Source organism: Elephas maximus, chromosome 12, assembly GCF_024166365.1.
Source record: "Elephas maximus indicus isolate mEleMax1 chromosome 12, mEleMax1 primary haplotype, whole genome shotgun sequence".
In the NCBI taxonomy this organism is placed as follows: Eukaryota; Metazoa; Chordata; class Mammalia; order Proboscidea; family Elephantidae; genus Elephas; species Elephas maximus.
The window spans coordinates 53562800-53581908 of record NC_064830.1 but is presented as its reverse complement, the minus strand read 5'-3'; the positions used below and the strand labels follow the sequence as shown (position 1 = coordinate 53581908).

At 39.0% G+C, this 19109-nt stretch overlaps 1 protein-coding gene across 2 annotated transcripts in view; it reads right to left on the bottom strand.

Moving 5' to 3' along the window:
• Positions 1-378: 378 nt before the first annotated feature.
• The window catches only part of MAPK6 (mitogen-activated protein kinase 6), a 54264-nt gene continuing 35533 nt past the window's right edge, over positions 379-19109 (bottom strand). For both annotated transcript variants that reach the window (XM_049902973.1, XM_049902972.1), the window contains exons 4-6: positions 12906-13070; positions 5025-5226; positions 379-2955 (exon numbers count right to left, since the gene is read on the bottom strand). In XM_049902973.1, coding sequence (XP_049758930.1) covers positions 1854-2955; positions 5025-5226; positions 12906-13070 — 1469 coding nt within the window. In that variant the 3' untranslated portion in view covers positions 379-1853. The remainder of the gene's footprint in view (positions 2956-5024; positions 5227-12905; positions 13071-19109) is intronic.

Sequence of the window (19109 nt, the reverse complement as noted above, 5' to 3'; positions counted from 1 at the left end):
TTCCTCATTTCTTTTCCGTATCTCTCTCCCCACAAATCAATTCTCTCATTACTGCACGCCAGAGCCTGCCTTTTTAAGGCAACCTGAGCATGTTTAAAATCATAAAATGTGACTGATAGGTTTTGTTCACCCAGAAAATATCTGCATTTTTAAAAAGTTTTTTGAATCCAGATGAAATCAATGAATAATTCCTTGAGAAGTTAGAAGTCCAGAGACATGAACAGAATTGGCTTTGTACAAAAGCAGGGATGGAAGACAAAAAAGTGAGGTAAAGAGAAGGACGGTTTTAGATTTGGAAAGGATAGGTTCTTGAGCTAAGGAAAAATGTACTGTAGAGCAAATACATTTAAAGAAGGGTTCTGACTAAATCGTTCACAACTCTCGCAAACATTTATTTTAAATAAAGCCTTATTCCATTTTAATGTGTGAAGGTAAGTCAAGCCAAGAGATTTTCGTGTGGATACAAAGAACCTTTTTCTTTTAAGCCTTTTTGACTAGCAGAGTTTAACTATAGCTACAATATAACCAAAAAAGTGGAACTAGAGAAAGATTCTGCTATAGCTTTCACTCTAGCAGAGAATTCTCATTACCTAAGTAGTGAGGCTGGAGGTGTATTTGCTGACCATATTTTATTTGTCCTTTTTCTTCAAACAGGATAACCAAAGATACAGAGAGTATTCAATAAAATAAAATAGATGAAAACAAATTTCTAAGAGACTGGAATGCCACATGCTACATTTAACCTAATTTTATTCATGCTTGCCTTGGGATGGGGAATAGATCATTCAGTAAAAACAAAGTATGTCTTATGTACAACTTTTAAACTACAATAATGATGTACCTTAATTACTTCCATGCACACAAGTCTGACATTAGTTTTGTTTTTTGTTTTTTTTTAAATAAACACAATTAAGACTTCTAGGAGCATTTTATAATAAATTCCTAATTTTTCTTTGTAGATAGATCAAGCACCTCCAAAATACAAATTCCTATACACAGTGAGCACTTTACTTAAAATGAACACTTAAGTAAATTAAGTACGTAGACAGCCTTAGAATAAGCTGACATTATATATACTCAGCTAGGTAGGCAACAAACCATAGTGCCAAATGGAAAAAGTGTATTTGCAAATAGATTTCAAAAACTAAGTTAACTTTCTATAATACAGAAAATATACTGATTTGCTACAATAAATAAGAGGTGATGTATTAACATTTTCTTATAAAGAATGTATACTAGAACATTTACAGTGAGTGAATCTTATGAAGAACAGTTTACTGCAATAAGCGCTGGCTAAACAGAGGTGCAGACCGTGAAACACTAGGATGGATATGCTCTGCCACATACTTTTGTTACCTTGAGGTAGATAACACATGTGTACCAAATTCGGCATTCATTTTCAGTTGCTGCTGGTATCATGTGTTTTAAGAAATGTGTACAGTATGAAAAACTTGAAAATACTCATGAATGAAAAATGTTTTAAGAAAATATTTTCATGCAATTATGTATAGTCTCACTGTGTATGTAAGTTTCAAGGCAAGATTTGTTTCCTGTAAAACAGATCATTGTTCTATGAGAGAATGTTTTTACTTGTCTTAGTGCATTTCTTTTGTCTCCTCTTGCATTGCGTTATTTTGTTCTATCCTTTATTTTTGTGTGCAAACGACATGCCAGTTAAAATGAAAACTATATCACGTGTAGAAAATAAGTCTGGATTTTAAAAACCAAGAACTAATGAAATCCTTACTAAAATGACACCATCTGATTCAAGTAAAAAATGACTTAAATACTAGTAATAAAAAAGACAAAGCACATCTCATAAAGAATACAAAAAGAAATGTCTGCTGAGTGTTCTAGTTCAGATGTTTCAGAATGCTGCTGTATGTTTTATGAGGAATCTGAGGGGAAGATTTCATAGCAGAAGGTGTTAATGTGGCCTGTATTGACTTCAGTGGTGACCCGACTGGACTGTGAAACTGTGGGATGCCTATGGATTCAAGTTGCTTGTTGAAAAGGAACTCTCCACTGTTGTTCAGAAATCCTTCCTCACTCCCTCTCTCCCCAAGCTTCCCGTCCTCTACTGGCTCAGGTTCCAGCATTTCAGCATCTTCTTTCCTGCTAAAGAACTTGTCCAAGTAACTAGTGTAAGTGTTTTCCTTCTCAACTTGTTCATCCTTCCTGACCTCACAACAAAACTGATTTATGAGAAAACAGTCCTCCCCTCCCCTCACAAACTGGCTATCCCAAGAAGACTGGTACAAGGCTTCTAACTGCGCCAAATTTGCCATTCCTTTTTCCTGTTTTTCTCGGCTTACTGACTTTGATATCAAACTTTTCAATTCTAGTTGGGACACTGAGCTATTCAAGTCATTTAATTTATCAACAACATCAGTAGGCTCATGTTGCGAACTAAGTTGAATAGTGCCTGCAATAAAGGAATCAAAATCAAATCCCTGATTCTTCTCCCTTTCTTTTTCAGCCAGTTGCTGTGATGCTTCTTCTAGTGCTATCTGGACTTTAACCAAGCCATTCCTTTCACATTTTGACTTGCCTCTCTTATCAGATTTTTCTTTGCTTTGTTCTTTCCAATTGGAAAGATCTATAATAAGCTTGGGTTCATAGTAATGGTTAACTTCACTCTCTCTCCAAACTAAGTTATCTAAATATGATGATGACCTCGTTTTGTAGTTACAAGTATGGCTACACTCCAGATCACAATATTTGTTTTCATGATGATCTGGGTACTGCCAACAAGGCTCAGTAGAGTAACTGGTATCAAAAGCAGGATCCTCCAGATACTTTTCACAATCTCCATCCAAATATTTCCGAGGATCCACCTGTACTTCTTCTTCATCAGTGACATCAGACAGAGCTCTCGGATCAAGCTGAACTTCATCGATATCAAAGTTGTTATGTATAGGCCAATCGTGGTCTGAAAACTGACAATCATGGTACCTGAAAAATTTAATACATTAGTATTAATCCATGTGTATAATTTCATTATCAAATTCATGAGCACCTTTTATGAGAAACACTCTGCTAGGATTCAAACAAAAAACCCAGTGCCGTCGAGTTGATTCCGACTCATAGCGACCCTATAGGACAGAAGAGAACTGCCCCATAAAGTTTCCAAGGAGCGCCTGGCAAATTCAAACTGCCAGCCCTTTGATATAGGGTCGCTATGAGTCGGAATCGACTCGACAGCCCTGGGTTTTCCTGCTAGGATTAGGAGGAGCTAATACAAGTGTAAGCCACAAGCGTTCCCTGCTCTCCAGGAACTTATCTTATTGAATATGTAAGACATGTTACTATATAAAGCAATACAAGGCAATATTTGGTAATTGTCAATGAAGTATGTAATTTCATGAGGAACTCTGAAATAGGATCAACCATCATTTCTCACTTTTCTCTGCTTTGTTACCTCATCCACCTCAAACATAGCTGCAGATAAATATCTGGGTGGCTGATGTATCTGCAGTTCTATTCCAATACAGTTTCACACAGGGAAAACCGCTTTACTGCCAAAAAATGTGTAACTCTAACTTTAGTCAGGCATCTTATAAATTTTCACCCCATTGGTAATCAGGCAGTCCAGGCAAGAGAGGAAGCCTTTCTGGAGCTCAACATCATGAATAGAAAAAAAAATCTCTCCATGTATACAGTAAAACCTGTGAAAGCTGGAACTTGTGTAAGGTGGAAACCTGTCAGAGAAGGAAAACTCGAATAGTTTCCACTAAAACAAGTGATAGGAAAGTGGTAAGATCGCACTTTGTCAAGGATAGAAAACTTGTGAGACTGGCAAAAACACGACAGTCCTGTCAAGTTCTGGCTCTCATGGGTTTCACTATTTATGGTAATGAAAGTTGTGTTCTCTTGCTGACACATTACAACACGTTGACCACACCACGTCCAAGCAGGGCAGGTTGAGAGACACAAAAATAAATAGTTGGGGGTAGGGAGGAGGGAACAGAAAAAAGATTAGATGACTTAACTAAATTTATTAGAAAACAGAGGTTGGAAAACATTTGGGTATATGGGGATAGAAGTATATGTAGATGGCAGAAATGGACATGTGGAGAAAAAATAAATGGCTGGAAGTCTACACTGGCTGGTGTATAAAAATACTTAAAAATATCTTAACCTTTTAGGAGGGTAAAAAGCACCAATGAATAAACACAGTGATTTCAATATTAACTACTTCTTTAATTACTAATTAAAAATAATCTTTTTAAACACAGAAATACGTGAAATCTTACAAAGTTTTAAGCTTGTCATTAGTGATTCCTAAACCCAGCTGCACAACTCAGTCACCTGAAGACTTTACAGAATGCTGATTCGCTGTTATATGCTACCACCCTACTTCAAAGTAGAATTCAATCTAAAGTTCCCCTAAAATTTAGAAATCCTAAAAGGTGGCTAAGGAAAGAAATTCTTTAATTACAACGTTTTCCACTGTGATGTTTAATACTGTTCAGACTAGAGAAGTGCCTTATACTGAACCTATGTCGAACATTCCAAAATTCATTTTATGTCATTAACCCAAGTTGAATACGGCATATACCATGGGTCAAAAATAATTTCTATCCTAAGACATAACTGATACAGTAAAACACTATAGGGACACTTTATTGGATAAGACTGAGTTTTGTCATCCAACATCTTAAGTTTTCATGACACTAATAAAAGCAATATTTTAAAATGTTTCAGATTTCCAACCTTCAAATCTTCGCATTTAAAAGACTTTTAATTTTTATTAGCTAAAGATGCCTTATGACTTTGAAAATGTTTCAAAGTAGCATTTAACTTTTCCTATTATGTTTATTCTAACCAGCAACAATTTCAGTTACATCAAGGCTATTCAAAGATCTTAACAATAAGTTTAACAGAAACCCAAAGAGACCATTACTAATCTTTTAAGACTTCTGTACTGTCTTATCATATATAGTTCAAAAATAAAACTGATTACATTATGGTTCACTGAAAATTTTAACAAATAATATTTTTCTAATTTAGGATCAATTTACCTTTCCCAGTTATAAATGTGACTATGAGTTTCATCCATAAGCAAAATATCATCAACTTCATCTTCAATATGAAAGGGATGACTTGAAATCGGTTCATCCGTTGGAAAAGAATATATGCTCATGTAAGGATGGGAGAGTGCCTCTTCTGCTGTTAGCCGATCCATGGGGCTAAATGTCAAAATCTGTTCCAGGAAATCCAGTGCTGCAGAAGGAAGGAGGAATATTTTGAGAAAAATTGCTAATGTTCAGAAAACGTGAAAACTTCAGTCTCATTTCCTCAAATGACCAAGTAAGTGATTACCTTACTCCTTCATACTATACAACAGGAATTGTACTACAGGTCCGTCAACCTATAAAGGAAAAGATGGACTACACAATTAAAAAGTAAGTTAATTTAAGCTTTGTCAGAGAAATAAAATGAACTTAACCGATTTACAGATTTTTAAGAACACATTTACTCAAAGACCACAGTAAATATTTTTAAATGTACCCCAATTTGGTCATAATATTATAGCAAGTTATAACCAAAAGAAAAGAGATTCTGGAATCAACCTATTAAGGTAAACCATATGAAACTGCCATTTTTGTCAGTTAAAACAGTCAAATAACAGCAATTTCATATGGTTGTGGTACAAATAGTTTGCAATCGGCTGTTAACTTAAAGGTTGGTGGTTTGTCTTCTGCAGCCAAGAAAACCTTACCGAACAGTTCTACTCTGCAGCACATGGGTTCACCATGAGTTGGGATCAACTCGATGGCAACGGATACGGGTAATCCCAGTTCTGCAACTCATTAGCTTAACTGATTTACTAGCTACGTACACCTGACCAGGTTACTTAATCTTGCTAAACCTCAGTTTCTTCATGTATAAAATGGAGATAATATATAACTACTAAGGTATAAAAATTAAATGTAAAGCATAGTGTCTGTTGTTGTTATTGTTAGGTGCTGTCAAGTCAGTTCCAACTCATAGTGACCCTATGCACAACAGAACAAAACACACTGCCCGGTCCTGAGCCATCCTTACAATCATCGTTATGCTTGAGCTCATTGTTGCAGCCACTGTGTCAGTCCACCTCGTTGAGGGTCTTCCTCTTTTCCGCTGACCCTGTACTTTGCCATGCATAATCTCCTTCTCCAAGGACTGATCCCTCCTGACAACATGTTCAAAGTATGTAAGACGCAGTCTCGCCATCCTTGCTTCTAAGGAGCATTCCGTTTGTGCTTCTTCCAAGACAGATTTGTTCATTCTTTTGGCAGTCCATGGTATATTCAATATTCTTTGCCAACACTACAATTCAAAGGCATCAATTCTTCTTTGGTCTTCCCTATTGTCCAGTCTTCACATGCATATGATGAGATTGAAAATACCATGGCTTCGGTCAGCCGCACCTTAGTCTTCAAGGTGACATCTTTGCTCTTCAACACTTTAAAGAGGTCCTTTGCAGCAGATTTACCCAATGCAATGAGTCTTTTGCTTTCTTGACTGATGCTTCCATGGCTGTTGATTGTGGATCCAAGTAAAATGAAATCCTTGACAACTTCAGTCTTTTCTCCATTTATCATGATGTTGCTCATTGGTCCAGTTCTGAGGATTTTTGTTTTCTTTATGTTGAGGTGTAATCCATACTGAAGGCTGTGGTCTTGGATCTTCATTAGTAAGTGCTTCAAGTCCTCTTCCCTTTCATCAAGCAAGGTTGTGTCATCTGCATAATGTGGGTTGTTAATGAGTCTTTCTCCAATCCTGATGCCCCGTTCTTCTTCATATAATCCAGCTTCTCATATTATTTGTTCAGCATACAGATTGAATAGGTATGGTGAAAGAATACAACCCTGAGGCACACCTTTCCTGACTTTAAACCAATCAGTATCCCCTTGTTCTGTCCCAACAACTGCCTCTTGACCTATGTAAAGGTTCCTCATGAGCACAATGAAGTGTGCTGGAACTCCCATTCTTCACGTTTGTCCATAATTTGTTATCCACAGAGTTGAATGTCTTTGCATAGTCAATAAAACACAGGTAAACATCCTTCTGGTATTCTCTGCTTTCAGCCAGGGTCCATCTGACATCATCAATGATATCCCTGGTCCCACGTCCTCTTCTGAAACCGGCTTGAATTTCTGGCAGTTCCCTGTCGATATACTGCTGCAGCCGTTTTTGAATGATCTTCAGCAAAATTTTCCTTGCATGTGATATTAATGATATTGTTCTGTAATTTCCATTCAGTTGGATCACCTTTCTTGGGAATAGGCATCAATGTGGATCTCTTCCAGTCAGCTGGCCAGGAAGCTGTCTTCCATATTTCTTGACATAGACAAGTGAGCACCTCCAACGAGTGAGCAGCTCCAACGAGTGAGCACCTCCAACGAGTGAGCACCTCCAATGCTGCATCTGTTTGTTGAAACATCTCAATTGATATTCCATCCATTCCTGGAGCCTTTTTTTTTTCGCCAATGCCTTCAGAGCAACTTGGACTTCTTCCTTCAGTACCATCAGTTCCTGATCATATGCCACCTCCTGAAATGGTTGAAAACTGACTAATTCTTTTTGGTATAATGACTCTGTGTATTCCTTCCATCTTCTTTTGCTGCTTCCTCCATTAATATTTTCCCCCACAGAATCCTTCACTATTGCAACTCGTGGCTTGAATTTTTTCTTCAGTTCTTTCAGCTTGAGAAACACCGAGCATGTTCTTCCCTTTTGGTTTTCCATCTCCAGCTCTTTGCACATGTCATTATAATACTTTGTCTTCTCGAGCTGCCCTTTGAAATCTTCTGTTCAGTTCTTTTACTTCATCAATTCTTCCTTTTGCTTTAGCTGCTTGACATTTGAGAGCAAGTTTCAGAGTCTCCTCTGACATCTATCTTGGTCTTTTCTTTCTTTGCTATCTTTTCAATGACCTCTTGCTTTCTTCATGGATGATGTCCTTGATGTCATTCCACCACTCGTCTGGTCTTCAGTCACTAGTGTTCAATTTGTCAAATCTATTCTTCAGATGGTCTCTAAATTCAGGTGGGATATACTCAAGGTCATATTTTGGCTCTTGTGGATTTTCTCTGATTTTCTTCAGTTTCAGCTTGAGCTTGCATATGAGCAGTTGATGGTCTGTTCTACAGTTGGCCCCTGGCCTTGTCCTGACTGATGATATTGAGCTTTTCCATTGTCTCTTTCACAGATGTAGTCAATTTGATTTCTGTGTGTTCCATCTGGTGAGGTCCGTGTGTATAAAAAAAAAATTTTTTTTTTTTATGTGTATAGTCACTGTTTATGTTGGTTAAAGAAGGTATTTGCAATGCATAGTCTACTATGCTGGGAATGACAACTTGAAGAGGAATGGTGTTGCATTCATCATCAAAAAGAACGTTTCAAGATTTATCCTGAAGTACAACGCTGTCAGTGGTAGAATAACATCCATACGCCTAAAAGGAAGACCAGTTAATACAACTGTTATTCAAATTTATGCACCAACCACTAGGGCCAAGACGAAGAAATAGAAGATTTTTTTTTTTTTTCTAGTGTCCACCTGATTTAATTAGCTCACTCTTCATCAGCATCTCTCTCCCCCACACTGACCAGTCCTTTTCATGCCTGATGATTTGTCTTTGGGGATGGTTCCTGTCCTGTGCCATCAGAAGTTCTGGGGAGCATTGTCTCTGGGATTCCTCTAGTCGCAGTCATACCATTAAGGTATGGTCTTTTCATGAGAATTTGGGGTCTGTATCCCATTGGTCTCCTGCTCCCTCAGGAGTTGTCTGTTGTGTTCCCTGACAGGGCAGACATCGATTGTGGCCGGGCACCAACTAGTTCTTCTGGTCTCAGGATAATGTAGGTCTCTGGTTCATGTGGCCCTTTCTGTCTCTTGGGTTCTTAGCTGTCGTGTGACCTTGGTGTTCTTCCTTTGCCTCTGCTCCAGGTGGGTTGAGACCAATTGATGTATCTTAGATGGCCGCTTGTTGGCATTTAGGACCCCAGGTGCCACAATTCAAAGTGGGATGCAGAATGTTTTCATAATAGAATTATTTTGCCCATTGACTTAGAAGTCCCCTCAAACCAAGTTCCCCAGACCCCAGCCCCTGCTCCGCTGACCTTTGAAGCTTTCATTTTATCCTGGAAACCTCTTTGCTTTTAGTCCAGTCCAATTAGGCTGACCTTCCTTGTATTGAGTGTTGTCTTTCCCTTCACCCAAAGCAGTTCTTATCTACAGATTGATCAATAAAAAGCCCTCTCCCTCCCTCCCCTCTTTGTACCCACAAAAGTATGTGTTCTTCTCCGTTTTTACTATTTCTCAAGATCTTATAATAGTGGTCTTATACAATATTTGTCCTTTTGCAACTGACTCATTTCGCTCAGGATAATGCCTTCCAGATTCCTCCACGTTATGAAATGTTTCAGAGATTCGTCACTGTTCTTTATCGATGCGTAGTATTCCATTGTGTGAATATACCACAATTTATTTACCCATTCATCCGTTGACGGACATCTTGGTTGCTTCCAGCTTTTTGCTATTGTAAACAGAGCTGCAATAAACATGGGTGTGCATATATCTGTTTGTGTGAAGGCACTTGTATCTCTAGGGTATATTCCGAGGAGGAAATAGAAGATTTTTATTAGCTGCTGCAGTCTGAAATTGATCAAATATGCAATCAAGATGCATTGATAATTACTGGCGATTGGAATGCAAAAGTTGGAAATGAAGAAGGGTCAGTAGCTGGAAAATATGGCCTTGGTGACAGAAACAATGCCAGAGATCAAATGATAGAATTTTGTAAGACCAACGACTTCTTCGTTGCAAATACCTGCTTTTACCAACATAAACGGCAACTATACACATGGACCTCACCAGATGGAACACACAGAAATCAAACTGACTACATCTATGGAAAGAGCTGATGGAAAAGAAAAGAAAGCATACTGTCTAATACTTAATAATAAAAGTCCGTTCCCATTACCCTGCTCCCTCCCCGTTGACTCTGTCCTACTAATCTCTGCTTCACATCAATCACACTCCAGCAGAGTTCACATACTGCAGTTGATCATTTTAGGGCTCTGGTGGGGTGCTCACACACTCAATTCTTCCCACGAATTGAGTCCGTTAGGCATTCCTAAGCTCCTGACCCAGCCTGAACCACACTGTCGCTAACATGACAGCCGCCCTTATGCTACCTGCACACGCCTGTGCCTTATGACTTACAACAATCCCCATGCCTGGTTCCGCTCCACCATCTACTTTCTCTGCTCCCTGGCCATACGTACAGCACTGAGGAAAGCTAGATGCAAAACCACTCAGATCTGACTTACTACAAACTCATGCTGTAGAATTTCAATTGGGCCTTTCCTACTACTGCTTGGCAATGTTCCACACCAATCTCTTCATGTTATCAATCTAATCTATCATTCTCAACAGATAAGCCCACTTCACATTTATCTCAGTTCCTATCTCTTCACTATGATCTCTCAGACATCTTATCCTTAGATTCTTACCTATCTCAAAGGGAAAGATAGCCTTTCTATAAAATTAACCAGTATTCTAGAAAGACCTTGCTCTCAATTCCCAATCACTCATCAATATGAACAACAGCTGACATTTTTGTAGTTTACATTTTACAAAGCACTTTTATATACATTATCTCATTCAATCCTCAAATCAGTCCAACAAAGACTAAAGAGAAGAAACCTCAGGCTCATTTTTCTTCATGTCCTTCTGTGGCCAGGGCCAAGGTTCCTTCCTATGCTCCCTCATATTCTTTCCTGCTCCTCTCTACTACATTACCCTAATCCAGAAGTCATTTCACAGTACCATCAAGCTGCCTTGGTTCTCCTGCAGAAGAGACAGTCTTGATTAGCTCAGTGGCTATGTTAAAGTACAGTGTTATGGATAGTTGACCCAGGATGACTACCATTCTCAGAGGGAAGGGGGATATACAGGGATATATACCCAACTATAAAAAAAAAAAGTTTTTTTTTTTTTTAATACAAGAAGAAAATACTCTATAAAATTCCTAGCCTTTGGAACTGTGGGGCAGCAGGTGGGAAGAGGAAGAGGTGGCCAAGAAACTAACCAGGGTGAGCTCCCAACACCCAGTGAATTTGAGACACACAGACTCCTATTGCTTTGCACTCGTACATGTACCTAGGAAATATTCGTGTTAAAATAGTTGAATCTAAGTATTTTTTGAAAAGTCTGTAGACCCAACTTACCATTGATAGAAAACATACGGAAGAAAGGAACAAATTACCACCACAAGGGAAAAATCATATCCAGGCTGTGAGACAATCTATGAGACTGGTCTCTTTGAAAACTCAATGTCGAAAAAAAAAGGGGGGGGGGGGGGGAGGGGAAGAAGGGGGTAGGAGTAGGAGGGATCTGTTCTAGATTGAGAGAGTTTAGAGACATAACAACTAATTTTAATATATGATCCTTGACTGAAGCCTAACCTGGGGAAAAAACTATGAATAAAACATTCTGGGGACAGAGAAACTCAATAAGATGAGATATTAAATGAAAACAGAGAATTTTAATTTCTTTATATATGATAATGGCATTGTGGTTATGTGAAAATGTCTTTGTTCTCAGGAGATGCATGCTTTTGAACATTCTGCCATATTTGCGTTATCTGTATCATTTTGCTGAAAGATTTGAAAGTAAGATATATCAGACACCATGATACTGCACCCTATCTTGATGATATCCACCCTCTCAGGCTTCACAGTTTCAATACTGGTATCCTCTGCTTCTTCCTAGGTAGAGACTTAACTCTCTATCTGTACCCTGTACATAATAGGTGGGAGCCCAGCAACACCTACCACCCAATCTAAAACCTTCCACCCAAGCATTAGGGCATCCATCACCTTGATAGTGTATGTTTTGGTATAGCTAGAGGTGTACTGGATAAAATTTTAACTATGTTCTAGATAAATGTAAAACTAAGCATATTAAGATATGATGAAGAAAATCCCACTTTGTCTCTAAACTATGTTAAAACCACGCATATGAAGAAACACCTAAGCACTTCCCACCTAGCACTGCCCACCTAGACTGGGACTTCCTACTTTAAAACACTTTAATATGACTAACCTTAACCATATATAATGATTTAAAATATATATGCATATGTGTTTGTGTGCGTGTGTGTGTTTAAGATGTTTAAGAAACTATACATTCATAATTTTTTTGATTGATAAGAACTCTAACTCTTGCCTTGATGTATCTTAATATAATTTTAAAGATTTAGGACACAAAGATAGATCACTCCATTTTGAGTGACATATCAAAATGAAGTTTTGACTCTCTCCAAGTTCCTACTACTTTCAAGTTTGCACAAATTCTCTCATTTGGCACCTAATACTCCCTAATACAACAATCCGCAATCTGTTATGTAATCTGTTTTGCTTATATGGACTAATGCACAGTCATACACATTATTTTTGTTTGTGTTTTGCTCTTCCCTCTAACTCTTCCTTGCCCTGAAGCCTTTGCTTTCCCCTGACCCAATTTTCTTTTTCACATCTAAATCACATTAATACCCATACTTACTTATCATATAACCCTCAAAGAACCCCATTCTACCTTAGTGAGAGCCAGTGCTTCAATATGCTCACCTGTGGTAGGTAATCAGAGGTATAAACTGGAAGAGTATATGGGATTAGAATGAGAAAGAACAGGTACACTTCTGGAATCTGGAAAATTACTCAGAAGAACAGATAGACAGATCCCAGACTAAATATAGGTCAAGAAAGGGGAAGTGAGAACTCAAGTTTTAGGTGCATCTTAAGTATCTAAAGACTATCTGGGAGAAAGCAGCATACATAAGGATAAAAGGCTGAAGTTCCCCCAAACACACACACACATTAGCGCACTAGTTACTCTTGAGTCACAATACCTTCTCGACTAATTCCTGGAAGCAGCTGAGTTAAAGGTTTGTGCGGCTCAGTCATGTCATTTCTAATGTAAACTGGAATTACGCTGAGAAGCTCCTGACGATCTTCCTCATGTACAACAGGTATAGATTCTAAAATCAGCTGCATCTGTTCAAGTTCATGTGCACCTGAGTGAGATTAAAAACACCAAATACAACATAAATACAAACATTCCTCAATGTTTGCTTATCTGGCTGTAAACATACTGAAACTATGGGAAACTAAAATAGTGCAATGACCTAACCACTGGGGGAAATGGCTTTAGCTGAATCACTCATCAGCAGGTATCAATATCACCAATCTGCTAAAACACATTTCTATTTCTATTCCTGCTCACTAATGTTTACTTTTAGCTGCTTTGTTTCCACACAGAAATCAACTCTTGGAAGTTTGGCCTCACATTAAAGTACCAGAAAGTAGTGAAAAGAACAGTGAATTGAGATTTAAGAGTCTTGGATTCTAGTTTCAACTACACCACTAATTAACTGGCTATAACATTGGGGCAAATACTTAACATCTCTAGGACTTTATCTCATCATCAATAAAACGACTAGATTTGTGAAATTGGAGCTTTTATAATTATGTGTTAGGCTCAGTTAGCATTTCTAATTCAAGACCCACTATTAAATAAAGAGGCAAAACTTCAGGCTAAATGGGCAACAAAAAAGGTTGTTTGCTTTTCCGCTAATTTCTAGAAATTCATTTAACATTCAAATTTTTCTTGATCATCAACTGTGAGCACTTGAAACAAATAAGAACAAGTTCCTGATCTCATGGAGCTTACAATCTAGTGAAGGAAGACAGATAATAACTGTGTAAACACACAGCTTGGCAAATGGTGACAAATGCTATGAAGAAAAATAGAGTAAGCTGACTTTGGTGAAGCGTAAGACAGTAAACAATAATGGGGAAGCCAACAGTAATGGAGAAGACAACACAACTTGACCAAGGCAAGGTCATGGAAGCTCCATAGACATATCCAAACTCCCTGTGGGACCAAATTACTGGGCTGAGGACTGGGGACCATGGTCTCAGGGGAACATCTAGCTCAACTCACATTAATAGCTTACAAAGAAAATGTTCTACATCCTACTTTGGTGAGTAGTATCTGGAGTCTTAAAAGTTTTTGCATGACCATCTAAGATACTCCACTGGTCCCACCCTGTCTGGAGCAAGGGAAAATAAAGAAAACCAAAGACACAGGGAAAAGTTAGTCCAAAAGACTAATGGTCCACAACTACCACAATTACAACTTCCACCAGACTGAGTTCAGAACTAGATGGTGCCCAGCTGCCACCAAAATAGAGGGTTCCAGACAGACCTGGAGAAAAATATAGAAAAACTCACAGAAAAAAAAGCTAGACTTGCTGATCTGACAAAGACTGGAGAAAGCCCAAGAGTATGGCCCCTGGATACCCTTTCAGATCAGTAATGAAGTCACTCCTGAGGTTCACCCTTCAGCCAAAGATTAGACAGGCCCATAAAACAAAATGAGACTAAATGGGCACACCAGCTCAGGGGCAAGGAGGAGAAGGCAGGTGGGGACAGGAAGGCTGGTAATGGGGAACCCAGCGTCAAGAAGGGGAGAATGTTGACATGTTGTGGAGTTGGCAACCAATGTCATAGAACAATATGTGTACTGTTTAATGAGAAACTAATTTGCTCTGTAAACCTTCATCTAAAGCATAAAAAATAATATCAAAGTGTATGAAAAAACAGAGTAAGCTAAGAAAGAGAGTGCTGGGGTTGGGGATAGGGTTGTTAATTTATATAGGATGACATAGGAAGGCCTCACTGAGAAGCTAAAAATGAAGACAACACCTAAAGAAAGTGAGGTACACACCATGCATTCATATGGAAGAAGAAAATTTCAGGAAGGTGGCAAAACAGACGCAAAGGCTCAGAGGAGAGAGTGGGCTTGGTGTGTCCAAGGAACAAGTAGCCAAGTGTAGCTCAAGTAGAGTGGCTGAGGAGTAAGAAGGGGTGAAAGTAATGGGAGATGAGATCAGTTTGCTTTGCCCTGAGTTTGATGGGAAGCCACCAGAGAGTGCTGAGCCATGACATGATCTGAGGAACACTCTGGTTGCTATGTGGTAACCAGAACAGAGAAGGCAAATACGGAAGTAGGAAGGCCAGTTAGAAAGTCCTGTATTAGACCAGGAAATACATGATGGTTGACTGTACCAGGGTGGTAGTAGTGAAGATTATAGCAAGCAGTTAAGATCCTAGACATATTTTGAAGGAAACAGCTTACAGCCAACATTTTGGCCTAAGCAACTAAAAAATGCAGCTGCTGGTTTACCAAGATAAGGAGTACAGCAGAAAGAGAAAGTGTGAGAAAGAAACATCAGGAGTTCAGTTAAATTTGAGATGTCCATTAGATATTCCAGTGGAGATATTATGTAGGAGTTAATGAATCTGAAATTCAGAGAGGCCAGGGCTGAAGGTATGATTTGGAACACTACCACAATTACCACAGCCTCCGCCAGACTGAGTCTAGAATTAGATGTTGCCCAGCTGTCACCAAAATAGAGGGTCCCAGGCAGAGCTGGAGAAAAATGTAGAACAAAATTCTAACACACACACACACACACACACAAAAGAACTAGACTCACTGGTCTCATAAAGATATAAATGTTACTTGAAATAATGAAAGAGAATGAGATCACCCAGGAAATAAGCGTGGCTAGAAAAGAGTCCAAGGATTGAACCTGGGATATCCTAAAATTGAGGACAAGGAGAAAGGGAAGACTTGGCAAAGAAGACTGAAAGGAGGAGCCATTGAGAAAGGAAAAGAATTGAGAAAGTGGTGTGCTAGAAGATAGATGAAACAGCGTTTCAAAAAGAGGCAAAGATGAATTGTGACAAATGCTGGAGATAGCTTAAGATGAGGACTGCGAATTATCATTGGTGAACTTGGCAAGAGCAGTTTTGGTGGTATGGTGGAGGGCAAAAGCCCAACTGGAGAGAGGTCAAGAAAGAATGGAAGAACAGGAATTAAAGACAAGCAAGAATGCACCTTTTTTTCTTTAAATTGTACTTTAGATGACAAACTAGTTTCTCATTAAACAGTAAACATATTGTTTTATGACACTGGTTAACAACCCCACGACATGTCAATACTCTCCCTTCTCAACCTTGGGTCCCCTATTACCAGCTTTCCTGTCCCCTCCTGCCTTCCAGTCCTTGTCCCTGGGCTGGTGTGCCCCTTCAGTCTTGTTTTGTTTTATGCGCCTGTCCAATCTTTGGCCGAACAGTGAGCCTCAGGAGTGACTTTATTACCGCTAAAAGGGTGTCTGGGGGTGATACTCTCAGGGTTTCTCCAGTCTCTGTCAGGCCAGCAAGTCTAGTCTTTTTTTGAGCTCGAATTCTGTTCTACGTTCTTATCCAGCTCTGTCCAGGACCCTCTATTGTGATCCCTGTCAGAGAGTCAGTGGTGGCAGCCAGGCACCATCTAGCTGTACTGGACTCACCCTGGTGAAGACCATGGTAGATGTGGTCAATTAGTCCTTTGGACTAATCTTTCCTTTGTATCTTTAGTTTTCTTTATAAACTATGTTATGCCAATTAAGCTAGATGTTTCCTAGGACCATGGTCCCCGCAGCCCTCAGCCTAGCAATTTGGTCCCTCAGGGAGTTTGGATGTATCTATGGAGCTTCCATGACCTTACCTTGTACAAGCTGTGCTGGCTTCCCCAGTATTATGTACTGTCTTACCCTTCATCAAAGTTACTACTTATCTATTCTCTATTTAGTGCTTTTCCATCCCCACCCCTCCCCTCTCCTGTAACCATCAAAGATTGTTTCTTTTTGTGCACATATCTTTTGAGGAGTTTTACTTTAAATGGGGAGCAGAAAAATGTAGCACTAGTTGAGGAAGATGTGGCATCAGGAGAGAGATACTGTGTTTTGTAGGACTGAAAAATTTATAGCATGTTCAAATACTGATAAAAATAATCCAGTAGAAGAACTAGATGGCGCCCAGCTACCACCACCAACTGCTCTGTAAAGGAACACAACAGAGTCCTGGACACACAGCGGGAGAAAAATGTAGAACACAATTCAAAGTAATGAAAAAAGACCAGACTTACTGGTCTGACAGAGACTGGAGGTACTGCTGAGACTATGGCCTCCGAACACGCTGTTAACTCAGAACTGAAACCACTCCTGAAGCCCACTTGTCAGACGTACATAGGCTTATAAAACAAACAATAACACACGTGAGGAATGTGCTTTCTAGTTCAAATATATGAGACCAAATGGGCAACTCCCGCCCAAAAGCAGGACAACAAGGCAGGAAGGGACAGGAAAGCTGGATGCATGGACACAGGGAACCCAGGATGGAAACGGGGAGTGTGATGTCACATTGTGGGGATCGCAACTTATGTCACAAAACAGTATAATTTTTTTAATGAAAAATTAACTTGAGCTGTAAGCTTTCACCTAAAGCACAATAAAGCTAAAAAAATAAAAAACAATAATCCAGTAGAGGGGGTAAAATGAAGATCTAGGAGAAGAAAAAAAGTGCTGGATCAAAAGCCTGGAGTAGGGGAGAGAAGAAGGCATCTCCTGCACAGGTGGAAGGGCTGTGCTTGGATGGGAGCACTGACAGAGTAACATGCTAGATGCACAACAGAAATGCACTGGAAAACTAAGTCTAGGACACTTCCTGTAAGTTAAAAATACAGATTTCCAACAAAGGCTGAATCCCTGACTTTTATTGCCATACCCTCTTGAGGCCTAATTAAACACTTAGATCTTCCTTCATGCCATTTTTATCGAAAGGCTTACCAATTTACCAATAAAGCATCTAGCAGCAAGAAGAGAACTATAACCTGGATCTTTCAAGCATTTCAAAAACAATTCTTACTAATTAACTAAAGTTTACATGGATTTAAGATCAAAATTATGCTACCTTAGAGTTTTTTTTTTTTAATGATTCTTTCTACTGCTATACTTGAACAATGTCTGAATATGCCAAATGGATTCTGGCCCCATTTTATATGACTTGGAGCCATCACTTAATGATTTAAATTACACAGACTTCAAATTTGTTCTCTTTGTTTTCCTGATATGTTATCCATTATTGTGGTAGCTTTAAAATATGTCCACAAATTCTTTGAGACTCCTCGCTTCAAAAGGTGGAATGAAATTCCTTTCCCCTGGAGTGTGAGGTGTACTTAATGACTCATTTCTAATGCAGAGAAAAAAGCTGAGTGGCAGTGTCACTTCTGAGATTAGTTCATAAAAAGATATTTTGCATCCATTGACAAGGGTGGCAACACAATTTTATTTGGATATCCACATGAAAAAGACTAATGCTGGGCCTCCACCTCATACCATACAAAAAATTAACACAAAATGGGTCATAGACCGAAATGTAAAAGCTAAAACTATAAAACTCTTAGAAGAAAACACAGGAGTAAACATCAATGACCTAGGGTTAAGCAACGGTTTCTTAAATATGACACTAAAAGTAAAACTGACAAAAGAAGCAGATAAAATGTACTTCATCAGAATTAAAAACTTTTTCATGTTTCAAAAGACACCATGTTGTTGTTCTTGTTAGGCACCGTTGAGTCGATTCCGACTCATAGCGACCCTATGCACAACAGAAGGAAACACTGCCTGGTCCTGAGCCATCCTTACAATCGTTGTTATGCTTGAGCTCATTCTTGTAGCCACTGTGTCAGTCAGTCCACCTCATTGAGGGTCTTCTTTTCTGCTGACCCTGTACTCTACCAAGCATGATGTCTTTCTCCAGGGACTGATCCCTCCTGACAACATGTCCAAAGTATGTAAGATGCAGTCTCGCCATCCTTGCTTCTAAGGAGCATTCTGGCTGTACTACTTCTAAGACAGATTTGTTCGTTCTTTTGGCAGTCCATGGTATATTCAATATTCTTCGCCAACACCACAATTCAAAGGCATCAGTTCTTCTTCAGTCTTCCTTATTCATTGTCCAGCTTTCACATGCATATGGTGCGACTGAAAATACCATGGCTTGGGTCAGCCGCACCTTAGTCTTCAAGGTGACATCTTTGCTTTTCAACACTTTAAAGAGGTCCTTTGCAGCAGATTTACCCAATGCAATGAGTCTTTTGATTTCTTGACTGCTGCTTCCATGGCTGTTGATTATGGATCCAAGTAGAATGAAATCCTTGACAA